Genomic DNA, 12169 nt, shown 5'->3' with positions numbered 1-12169 from the left:
GTTAATTTCTGACAGTAATAAATTTTTGGTATAGGCCATGTTTTCAATAATGATAAAATAATTCCTATTTAAATCCTTGTTATATTGCAATTATTTGTCGATGGGATTTCTGTTGGAAATGATATTGGCAAAATACATAATGAGTTTGTGTTAACTGATGCCTGGTAACAAGTCAATCCATACCTTTTGTCGTTTAGTAGGATTACTTCATTGTCCTGTAATAAGCCCATCTCCTAACTTTTAGTCAGAATTTGTATGTTGGTTCCCCTCTGGCTTATTGTAGGATATAAATATGGTACGTACCAGGAAATATATTTCAAGTTGCAACCCACTGGAGATCATAGTTTGACATATTGCTAAAGATTGTTTCAAATGAGAGTAAAGATCTACTGAATGTTTTTCTTCTTAATATGAACTTAATGCTTAAAAGGACTCCATGTGAAAATCGTCACTGTAAGATTTTCAAATTCATGGTTACACTTTAAATTGTCAACAGAATTGATCATTTTGATTTCAGTTATATCTATTGAAATATTTGATAAATAATCTTTGAAATTATCAATTTTTACATTGAGTGTTACAAATAACACGAATGTCTCAATTAGATTATCATTCATTTCAAACAAAGATATCAATTTGCATCAATTTAATATACATTTGACTTGCCTTTGGTAGGAGGTTACAACTGAGGAAGCACAGAGTATATTGGGAAGTCCCATTGACCGCTCGGAGACGGCTACTACTCTGAGAGGCGGGAAGAGTGGAGTGGATTCAATACGAAAACGCAGGAAGTCACAATCTCATCTAAGTGTGCCCGGCACAAACGGAAGTGGTCGTATCTCCCCTGGACAGTCATTGTCTGTCAAAGACTGACATGCGTTTAATTTACTCATGAAAATTCACGGGATTCAAGAGGAGGTGAAAGGTGCCGAGCCTCAATTGGACATCACAATGAAGTAACAGCATTGAAGCATCAATACCTCTTATCAATGTAGTTGACAGAAGGGAGAAACTCTCCACTTCATCACAAAAATCAAGATGATAATTCTATAATTTGTTGATTGAATTAATTGAATTTTATGTCGTCTCTCTGAGTATGTGCAATAGGTTGTTTGATACTTAATAATTCTTAATAACGATTTGAACATAACTTCTGAAATTACCTGGTAAGAACTGGAGTCTTTTAACACTGTAGTGATTGGTAAAAGCCAAATACTTAAAGATATAATTGTAGATACCTACATGTTGTTTATAGATACCTGTCATCAATTATACAATATCCTTTTACAAGTTCTCTTAGCAATGAAAAAAATCTGCAGACTATTCTGTCTAGGGAAAACATGGCAGGAATTTTTTTTTTTTATGATTTTTTTCAATGAAAGTGCACTTTACATTATTACAGATAAACTTTTTAAATAGAAAAATGATAGTTATCTCCTTGGAGGTAGTGATGATTTTTTTTCATTAAATATTTATGCCAGGCAGTAAGTACTCTGCTCGCAAGAAAGTATTGGTACTGCATAGTTTGTTGTGAAAGTCTTCTTCTAAAGAACTGTAACACTTCAGTAATCTACGAAGCTGTGTTTTCCCTGTGACCTATAGCTGCAAAACTAGGGTGCTGGGGTTCAGATATGTCAAAATATTTATATCTCTGAATGAACTGATTTATCATTAGTTCTAAAGTAATAGTTGAGGTAGGTCTCTTCATGGATAAAAAAATCATAAATTATTTAGAAAGTTGACTATTTATGAGAAGTACATGGTATACAGTGTGTGTGAGTGGTGTTGATATATTCCAGAAACACTGTATTTTTTGGTTAATCATTTCTGTTTTCTTGATTAAAGTAATTAAATATATTAAAATGAAATGAAAGAATCATATAAATATCTGCTGTACTACTAATGGCAAATCCACTTCTGTAGTGACTAAAGTATGCTGTTGTACAGTCGCTGGACATTGAAATGCCATCTGTTGTTACTGTTCTGCAGATCATTATATTTTACCCTTTTCAGTGTAGCTACAGAGTTTATATATTTCATATTTTCATATGTAATTGAATGGCAATTTGAAAAAGTCTACAAGTTTACAATACAGTGAATTACTGTTAATGTCATGTTTCTGTTGCCATATTAGAATGTGATATAAGCAAGATGTGATATAAAGCAGAGTATTGTATTAAAAGGGAATATAAATTAATTTCATCGTATATTAAAAGTGAATGTGTATTTTGAAACCTTTGAATAAAATATGGTCAGTAAAAAAAATGGTTGAAAGGCTATTTGGTCAAAATTGAAGTTTGTAACAATAAGACATGTCCAGTCAACATGTAACTGTTGGGAAACTGACAAGACCAATAGAATCATTAGTTATTAATAGCTATTTTAGAGTTCATGTCATATAATGTGGCATAAACCAAAAATTATATAAATTACTGATAGAAAATTAGTAGTTTAATAAAACATGATATTAAATGTAATGTGACATTAAATGGAAGCTGACATTGACTGAAACAATGTGACATTATCTGGAATATATTGCTAGATTTCTTTGTATGTGTTTATGTTTCAACCTGAGCCAAGCAAACTGTGATACTTTCTGTGATATATTTATAGATATATATGTATCTGAGAATCATATTTCCAAAGAAGCACCATGTACCACACTAAAGACTGTATCAAAGTCTGACAGCTATCAGAACAGAGTAGATGTTTCCAATTCACTATTTGTATTTCAATGGTCACCCTTATTTAAATCTTGACATATTTGATCACTTTGACCCAATATCCTTTTCTGTTCATTGCAGAAAAAAAGATTCCAATCTATACTGACTTTGCAGTCTTTGGTCTTAAAAGTACTTGTGCTTTCTTTTCCATATGTCATTGTTATTATATATTTTACATCGATTTTCAAGTCACAACACTGTTCTTGTACATCTGTGTAAAAAAGTATGTCTGCTGAGACTGTCACAAACCTGGTTCAGCATAGAGTCTGAGCTGGAATGGATGAAGACTGATGTCGCCTTATCTGTGTTTGATTGTATGTCGCCTCACTTTGACATCCTGTATGAAAACTATTTATCATATATATATAGGTCACTTTTATTTATTATGTATGTAGGTCACCTTGACTTTGATCATGTTAAAAGGTCAGTGATCTAGTTTAATGTGTATGTAGGTCACTCATATTGATTATTTATGTCACTTTATAATGTAAGTAGGTCACAGTGAGCTAATTTATAAATGTAGGTCACTGACCTAGTTTGAACAACTTTGACCTTACTACCTATCAGTATTGCCTGTACCTACAGGACTTGTCTAGGACAACTGTTGTTTCCCTGCCACTTATCAACAATAAACTGTTTCTTCTCTACTTGTTTACTTTGTGTTTTACTGGACTGATTCTCAAACAGGATAGAAAAAGTACTCTATCTTGGAAAATAGGTCAGAAGTTTAAAAGTAGGTTGAAGCAACTTGATTCATTTTTCATGCCACTCCATTGATGCATGCCACTGATTTTTAAAGTTAAACTTGAAACCATGCATTGTTTGCTTATATTGCCATTTTCAAAAGGAGTGGAAATAGAAGTTCTTAGAGAACAACTGATTTTTTTCTGCATAATCACCACATCATGACACTTAACTTGTATACAAGCATTCAATATCTGCAGGGCAAGAGGGATGAATTGATGAAGGACATGGAATCTTTCCATACACTTTTTCATGGTTGATCCTTAGTGCATCACATGTTGCTGGAAGTGCCTGCTTCCATAAAAAGAGGATTTGTGATGATGGCATGTCTGAACTTGTCACAAGTACCAAAAGGGTTCATGAAAAGTAGGTCCCACTCAGCAAAGGTAGGGACAAAAATAAAAATAAAAAAGCACCACATTGAAAATATTTATTTCCTGTAAACATCCAAAATTTTATCACAGATCAGACAAAAGCATGATAAATCTCAGTCAAAAATAAAGATGTTAAATTTTATATCTTTACATAACAAGTACAACAAAGAAATACTTTAATAGAATGCATAAGTCTTTGTAGACTTGTGTAATATATCACAAAGAAGGGTCACACAAGAGTTATCTCTCTTGTTTTGACTCTTTAATGCTGAAATAAGTGGTTAATTTAAACAGTTACAAAGTTCAAGCTTCCTCAAATATTTAACATTCTTTTTTGACAGATCTATCACTGCACATATATATATATATATTGTTGGACGGATTGGAACAGTCTCCAGAAAGTTTCTGATCAACATAATTATATCCTTATACTATAACATTAGGATATGGACCAGCATTTCCAGTTACTTATTGTTTCCTTAATAAATAAAAATATTTACAGATATTTGAGCTAAGGTACAGTTGATTCCATTGAATGGAACATAAACTTTACACATATATACATTATACAAATGGTAAAAACCTTTCTTAAGATGAAATAAAATTTCTAGCTTATTTACATATAATTGATTTTGGCCAAATATTTGGCTCCAACACCACTAAATGACAATTCTTTAAGTGCAGTGTCAAAGTAGATTTGGCATTTTATCGAGCTAGGTTTGTTCAAAAATAGCATTGTAGCAGCAATCAACTGCAAATAAAAAATCAGCTACACATATCAAATGCAGCTTCATATCACATCTCTAAGACATATAACCTTACATGTATATTATATCTTTCTGCTGAATCAACTTAAAACTGGATTTGAATTGACCAACCAGATACAATAACTTCACAGTACACTTTATATGTAACAATAATTTGTATTTTACTTCAGAAAGTGATTTCGTTGGTTATCCTGGGTTTCATTAAGCATTCTGTAGCACTATGTACAATTAATAATTATAGAATTCAAGTTGTTGTTTTCCATTGTTGTTAGTCATCCAGTTGACACAACATGGCTACTCCTCTCATCACCCAGAACTGGTGTGGATGATCTGAGGGAAGGGTGACCGCAGTCACAAAGTTTGTAGAGTGACCAGTGGAGGAAAGTGTTCCAGCTCTGGACGATGTCCGATACAATGGACACTCATACATCTTGCTGTTGTCCACTAATGGACTTTCTGATCGCTCTGTGCTAGGTGTACCCTGGGCCATCTGAAATAACAATGTTTAAAATAGAGAAAGAAACCAGAGGCCCATTGTGCCAGTTTCAACATGTTGTGAATACCCATAGCTGTTTATTTTATTTCTTTATTCTGGTCGTTTTATTTATTTTGTTGCTTTGTACTTGGTCCCTGCAGTTGACCTAATAAACCATAACTTGAGGAAAAACTTTTAAAATAAAATGTAAAAAAAGCTGTATTTTTTTTCATATCAGCTGACACCAAGTTAAAATTTCAGATAAACTGTCAAATTAAGAAAAGTGAAATTATCTACTTCCTTTCTTCCAGTACAATCGCTAAATAATGAATATTATTCCTAGTAAACATTTCTAATAAATGGTAAGTGTGTAGATGTTCTTATACCTGTGTGGGAACGAAGTGGATTTCCGGAAGTCTGGCAAAGCGGTCACCAGCCCTTGAGTCCTGTAGGCACTTGTCCTTTGGGTCCCATCGAGCGCCGTCAAGGTAGAGTCCAAAAATCAGGACACCGTCCTCAGGCGGGGATGGACCCTGAGATATATGAGAAAATATGAAAACCATTGTCAGTTGTCTTCAAAATCAAATTTAAAAAGTGTCTTGTCTCTACAATACAAAGACAGTCCATTACGAAAGAAGAATGCTTGTCACACTATGATACAAGACGCCATTTGAGTTCCGTTTTACCATTTACAGGGTATCATCAACAGATATCTAACCTCAACATTGATGATGAATCATTCACTATTAACTGAATTTATTATGTGATCTAGATTTTTGTCTGGGAGACTGGATCTTTAATCATTGGAATTAGACCTTGTCAAATTGAACCTTGTAACAAGGGGAAAGTCATATTTGACCTTGAACTTCCACATTGGGTCTTGAATAATTTAATTGGCACAGAAACCTGACCAACACGAGAGCAGTAGTAATGCTTGGTAAGTGGAATGATTGCAGCTCTGATCTCTTTGACATTCGAAGAAGGCTTTTCATTAATTTTTAAAGGCCTTTTTTTATACAAACTTCACCCCAAATTGAAGCCTTTTCTCCTTAGAAATCTTCATGCCTAATGCCATGACTCTTGTCCTATGGTTTTGCTATGTTGTTTAAAGACAACCATCAACATCTGACATTGACATTAATTGACAGACCATCTGACTTTTACCTTGAACGCTGTATCCTTTATACAAATTTTGTGTGAGATATCACTAAGCTTTTCTTCCGTATCCTCCAACGTCTGATGAACTTTGAAGTTGAATACCAATGAATCTACAGATATCCCAAGTTTTCTGGCATGATTCTGTTGTACTCCAGTCAGGAACCCTGAACAAATCAAAATTAAATATTAAACCTAAAAGTTTTTTTTTTCTATATTTAACAATAAACTCAACAAGATGTGAGACACTTTGAATAGTGGAAGATACTGACAATACTTTTAGTCAGTGACTTTGGGTTCATGGAACCTGTCCTTCACATGTGAATCTGAAGATGAGAAATGAAAATGTTTCCATTAAAAGAAATGAAGTCAATATTTAAACAGCATTTCATGCCCAAGATATCGTCATCCTACCCCAGTGGATGGATTATCCACCATTCCGATAAACATAAGATATCTCTTGCTTGCCAGGGTAAGACAGTCTTCACGCAAAGACCACAAACACATGCTAATCAAGAATTCTATAAATGTAAACACACATATGTACAATGCACTATATATTACTTTCACAAATACTTCATTTCACGACTTATCCCCGATTTTATTCACTAATATATGTATATGATTTATATGTAAATGAATGATGAGCTTTAAGAGATCTGAATTCTGCAAGACTCTTGATATTGGAAACTGAAACATCATGGATGCCACCCAGAGTTCATTTCACCCAAATTATTGTTACAGGTTTGAATTTCCAATTGACACTCCCTGCATATTAAATGCAAAAATAAATCCAATGCGAGATATAAGTGATTAACAGTATTTGTCCTGTATTTGGAATAAGAGGTAGAAAAAGGATCAAAGTCTGTCGTGAATCTCGTCAACAGATACCAATATTTCTGTCCAATATTCCGTCTCTTTGGAACTGATGGACAATAAAACATTATGATACAACATTTCTATATTCTTTTAATTACATTTCTAATTGTCTTCAATAATTATAATAATTTTTTAAATACATAATAGGTTTTCTATGTCAAATTACCTTTTTTTTTTTTTTTTTAACTTTTTCATTAATCTAAAGTCTACAACAAGAACAAACTGAGAAGATAAAAAACCAAACGGGAAATTTCAATAAAACTTAAGTACCTTTTCCATAGCATGCAATCCTCATCTAAAGTCACTGTAAAATCACTAATCTTTCGAGGGGGATTTATCTTCATTTATAGTATTATTAGGTGGTCGGGTGGCGTAGTGGTTATGCACTCGCCTTTCACCTAGCTGACCGGGGTTCGATTCCCGGAACGGACATGAAAAGGTAAGGGGTCACCTGCCCATCCACATGGGTTTTCCCCGGGTTCTCTGGTTTCCTCCCACAATAAGACCCCTTGCGCACTTACATCCGGGCCAACAAGAGTGATTAGTATAAGTTGACATAACTTGTTTCGCAATTGTTGTAAAATAAATAAAGTTAAAAAAAAAAGAATTTATAGTATTAGTGCTCCTAATCAACAATTCCAAATGCCTACAACCTGCTTTGATAAATATACTATGTAGAATTGCTGAGCTTTATTTACCCATGAAATGAAGATTTTAAAAAACTATGAAAATAGAGCCCTACAAAAAATATACAAAGCATGATTTCACAGCAACTTTTCATAAAAAAAAAAAAAATCTAAAATGAATGATGGTTGACTACACTGACCTTGAGGGAAGAAGAAACCCGAGAGCCAGTATGCCCGAGGGACACTCCGCATTTGAGTCTTCTCCAAGGTGTCCTGGTTGGGCGCTGCATTCTTTGAAGCCAATAATGCATTCTTTATCAACTTCTCTACATTATTAGAGATGAGTTCACCCCAATTGGAGAAGAACTGTACCCTCATTTTCAGGTCGTATATCCAAGATCCCAAAGCTTTACAGGATTCATAAGCAGCTTCCTAAATACGAGAAGGAACAGAAGACATTTTTATTGATAACTGAAAGAATTTCTGTACTTAGAAACAAGGTAAATACTTCTTTTGAATCAGTGATTTATGTTACTTAACATATAGATTAAAAATCTACAACTCGACATTCAATGCTTGAGATTTCACAGCTAACTTATAAACATTATATAAAGTCTCTATAAAGACGTTGATGATCTGTTGTGTGAATGATGTGCCTATACACACAACCAAGAGGTTTTATAATTGTAGATTAAGCCTACTATTGATCTGAAACAGTGTTTTCAATCCTTGGTAATATCTAATGTTAGTTGCAATAAAACTATTTAGAAATCTATTTAATTCTTAAACACCTGGACATTGCAGGCACCTGATCATATCTGACATTCTTTCAGGAAACCCTTTACTTACTGACTCAATATCTTCTTCCTCTAATATGTATTAACAAAACTCAATCTATGGTAACTTCTGTGATCTCTGGAATTTTTGCAATTCTTAAGGACAGGATAACTGCAGTGGTCAACTGGTGAAGGTGTCTGACCATCTTTATCACTAGCCCACTTGGCCACGGGTTTGAGACCTACGCGGGGCAGTCGCCAGGTACTGGCCACAGGGCAGTGGTTTTTCTCTGTGAACTCTGGCTTTCCTCCACTACCCCAAACCTAGCACATCCTTAAATAACCCTGGCTATTAATAGGACGTAAAGTAACAATAATTCAAACCTAAACCTATCATAGCTAAAGGATGATAATCAACATTTTGGTTTACTTACGATCCAGCGTTTTGGAACTCTCTGGTTAAGAAGAGCACTGTATGCTTCCTCTAAAACTTCAGACATAATAATTTCTCCTTTGACTGCTAGAATCAGTGAATGTAACGAAGTGTGCACAATGTTGAGAAGGTTATTAAATCGATCCACTTCCTGCCGGAGCACTGTCATCAGGGCCGAGTTTCCAACCACGGTGTCAATAGCTTCTTGTACAACTGCGGATGAAAAAAATTGATAAATTTTTTCAGTAAAATTTTTTCAAATTAAAGTTTACATGCATTTGTTTACCATGTAAGATGGAAAAAAATTAAAACCTTTTCAAAGAAATCCTCTGAATCAATTATAGATTTGTATATTTTTACCATGTCAGTTACAAAAAGACAAGATAAACATGGGCATGCGAACACAGAGAGAATCATACTTCGCCTTTTTTCCTTGTCCTTTAGATCTGGTGCCTCTTTGTACAGAATACTCTTCAGAGCCGGGCGAGGTGTCTGCTGGGTATGTATGGGGCCAGACGATTCCTCAAACTCCTCAATCATTCGAGGCAAAGTGGTTTTGATGTCTTTAGCAATCTCCAGTACTATTTCATCATTACTCTTCTCAGCTCTGTCAAGATGACGGAAATCACGTAATGAAATGAGGTCATTAGAATGACACTCAGCTGGTATGATGGTATGGAGGTTTGTGTTTTAACACAGCAAGCAGGTTAATTAGAAACACCTCAACTGCATCTAAACACTTTTTTTCCAAGCTAAATAATTTTCTTCAATTGCATATAAAGTTATTTTCTCAACTTTGAAATACAACAGAGATGAACACAGTGAATAATTAACACATCTAATGCAAGCAATTTATATTTTACTGTAACTTCAAGAAGAAACAAAAGAAAGCAAGACGCCATTGTTGAAAGGATGTCATAGAAATTTGATGAAACTGTTGACATTGTCCTGAGAAATACATGTTATATAAGGCAATGATAATTTCATATTGATTGAGGGCCAATTACCCCATGAGTTCCAGTGATATGCGTGGCTGTATTGTAATAATGGTTTGAACCATTTCCACTGCCTGTAGTTCCCGACATGCTTTCTCAGCATTCTCCGTCATCCCAAACAGCTCTGGTGAATCATAGTTCGGGAGATTTTCAAGGTAGTTCAGGACGTCCGAGAATGTGTAAGAATTCTTTACTGGGCGATAGATCTGAAGAAAAAAGAAAAGATCTTTCAGAATGTATCACATATGTATTATATCTACAGTGTATACTGAAAAACAAATCACCACTGTTCACTTCATCTGTTCAGAAAAACTCATTCAAAGAATTTTAATAAACTCAAACCTAATTATTTGTTATGCACAAATGTCATTCCACAAAGAACAGGCCATGTGTCTCTGTACATTTTATGCTTCAGTAGAGGAAGTTGTAGACATTATAATTTTACCACAAATCAAGGCTGAATAGCCAGGCCATTCCAAGAAGGGAAATATCAAAACTCTAGATCTAATCTTTCTTCTAGAGAGGATGTTTGAAACTTTCTTTCAATGACACTCATTTTCAATTTTCAAAATTTTAACATCTTAAACTTCTTTTGTAAAATCTTAAATAAAATGAAAACTCACTGAATATCCTATATATACCATTTACTTACTCAGAGGAGCTGACAACAATATACTTTTTGCTTTAATTTTCCTTTTGATTTTAATGGAGTAAGATTCTTAAAAAAGAACTGGTTGTATATCTATGCAGTTCAGATCTTTCTGTGAAACAAGTTTGGAAAAGAGAGAAAAAAACATTAAAGAAAGAAAGGAAAGAACAGTATTTCTGTGATTGTAAGAGTACAGGCATGCAAGATAGTATCTATAAACAATAGAAAAACAGTGAACAGGTTTTACAAAGTCTTTCTAGGTTTAATAAACACAAACTGCCATCTTTAGAACATCTTTAGAACATCATATGAGCAACTTTTGACTGACCATCAATGTGATCAAACAGAAGCTAAAATTAAAGACAATACTTGTATACATTTCTCTGTTGATAATTGTATACATATCTCTGTTGATACTTGTATACATTTCTCTGTTGATACTTGTGTACATTTCTCTGTTGATACTTGTATACATGTCTCTGTTGATACTTGTATACATTTCTCTGTTGATACTTGTATACATATCTCTGTTGATACTTGTATACATTTCTCTGTTGATACTTATATACATTTCTCTGTTGATACTTGTGTACATTTCTCTGTTGATACTTGTATACATATCTCTGTTGATACTTGTATACATTTCTCTGTTGACACTTATATACATTTCTCTGTTGATACTTGTGTACATTTCTCTGTTGTGTTTATTTTTCTATCATGTATCTTCCTATCATTTACACAGTATAGTTCATACTATGTACATACAGCCACTAAAGTTGTATCACAATATATACCATAGTATTACTACAAAATACATTATTACATTCCCTGAAAATGAAAACCTACTAGAACCACCATATTATTAACTAGCTACAAGAGACTCCAATACCAAATGGCTACTAGAATCCCTGATATTTGAATGCTGTGCAAGGACCCCATTATCAAGTTTAAGCCACTATAACCCAGATATGGAATAGGTACTAGAACCCTCAATAGTCAATAGCATCTAGAATCCCTAATATTGAGTATTGATACAAAGTCCCTACCAGAACCCTTGTATCAAGTCCCTACCAGAACCCTTATATCAAGTCGCTACCAGAACCCTTATACCAAGTCCTTACCATAGCCTCTAATATCATATTCCTACTGGAACCTTGATATCAAGTCCCTACTAGAACCCTTATATCAAGTCCCTACTAGAACCCTTATATCAAGTCGCTACCAGAACCCTTATATCAAGTCGCTACCAGAACCCTTATATCAAGTCGCTACCAGAACCCTTATATCAAGTCCCTACCAGAACCCTTATATCAAGTCCCTACTAGAACCGTTATATCAAGTCCCTACTAGAACCCTTATATCAAGTTCCTACTAGAACCCTTATATCAAGTCCCTACCAGAACCCTTATATCAAGTCGCTACCAGAACCCTTGTATCAAGTCGCTACCAGAACCCTTATATCAAGTCGCTACCAGAACCCTTATATCAAGTCCCTACTAGAACCCTTATATCAAGTCCCTACTAGAACCCTTATATCAAGTCCTTACTAGAACCCTTATATCAAGTCCCTACT

The 12169-nt window shown here is 34.1% G+C and overlaps 2 protein-coding genes across 2 annotated transcripts in view; one reads left to right on the top strand and one right to left on the bottom strand.

Moving 5' to 3' along the window:
- Positions 1-1182, top strand: part of LOC132548604 (uncharacterized) — a 56260-nt gene extending 55078 nt beyond the window's left edge. The window contains exon 29 of the mRNA XM_060212471.1: positions 676-1182. Within this exon, the coding sequence (XP_060068454.1) occupies positions 676-873 (198 nt within the window). The 3' untranslated portion in view covers positions 874-1182. The remainder of the gene's footprint in view (positions 1-675) is intronic.
- Positions 1183-4876: 3694 nt separating this feature from the next.
- Positions 4877-12169, bottom strand: part of LOC132548558 (dynein axonemal heavy chain 6-like) — a 91801-nt gene continuing 84508 nt past the window's right edge. The window contains exons 76-82 of the mRNA XM_060212421.1: positions 9960-10153; positions 9372-9559; positions 8954-9165; positions 7944-8175; positions 6248-6405; positions 5470-5616; positions 4877-5098 (exon numbers count right to left, since the gene is read on the bottom strand). Of these exons, the coding sequence (XP_060068404.1) occupies positions 4877-5098; positions 5470-5616; positions 6248-6405; positions 7944-8175; positions 8954-9165; positions 9372-9559; positions 9960-10153 (1353 nt within the window). The remainder of the gene's footprint in view (positions 5099-5469; positions 5617-6247; positions 6406-7943; positions 8176-8953; positions 9166-9371; positions 9560-9959; positions 10154-12169) is intronic.

The sequence above is a fragment of the Ylistrum balloti genome, unplaced genomic scaffold, assembly GCF_031769215.1.
Source record: "Ylistrum balloti isolate Yb309-2 unplaced genomic scaffold, AGI_CSIRO_Ybal_v1 Utg370018, whole genome shotgun sequence".
NCBI classification, from domain to species: domain Eukaryota; kingdom Metazoa; phylum Mollusca; class Bivalvia; order Pectinida; family Pectinidae; genus Ylistrum; species Ylistrum balloti.
The sequence above is the reverse complement of the archived record's forward strand: the minus strand, read 5'-3'. Positions and strand labels throughout refer to the sequence as shown.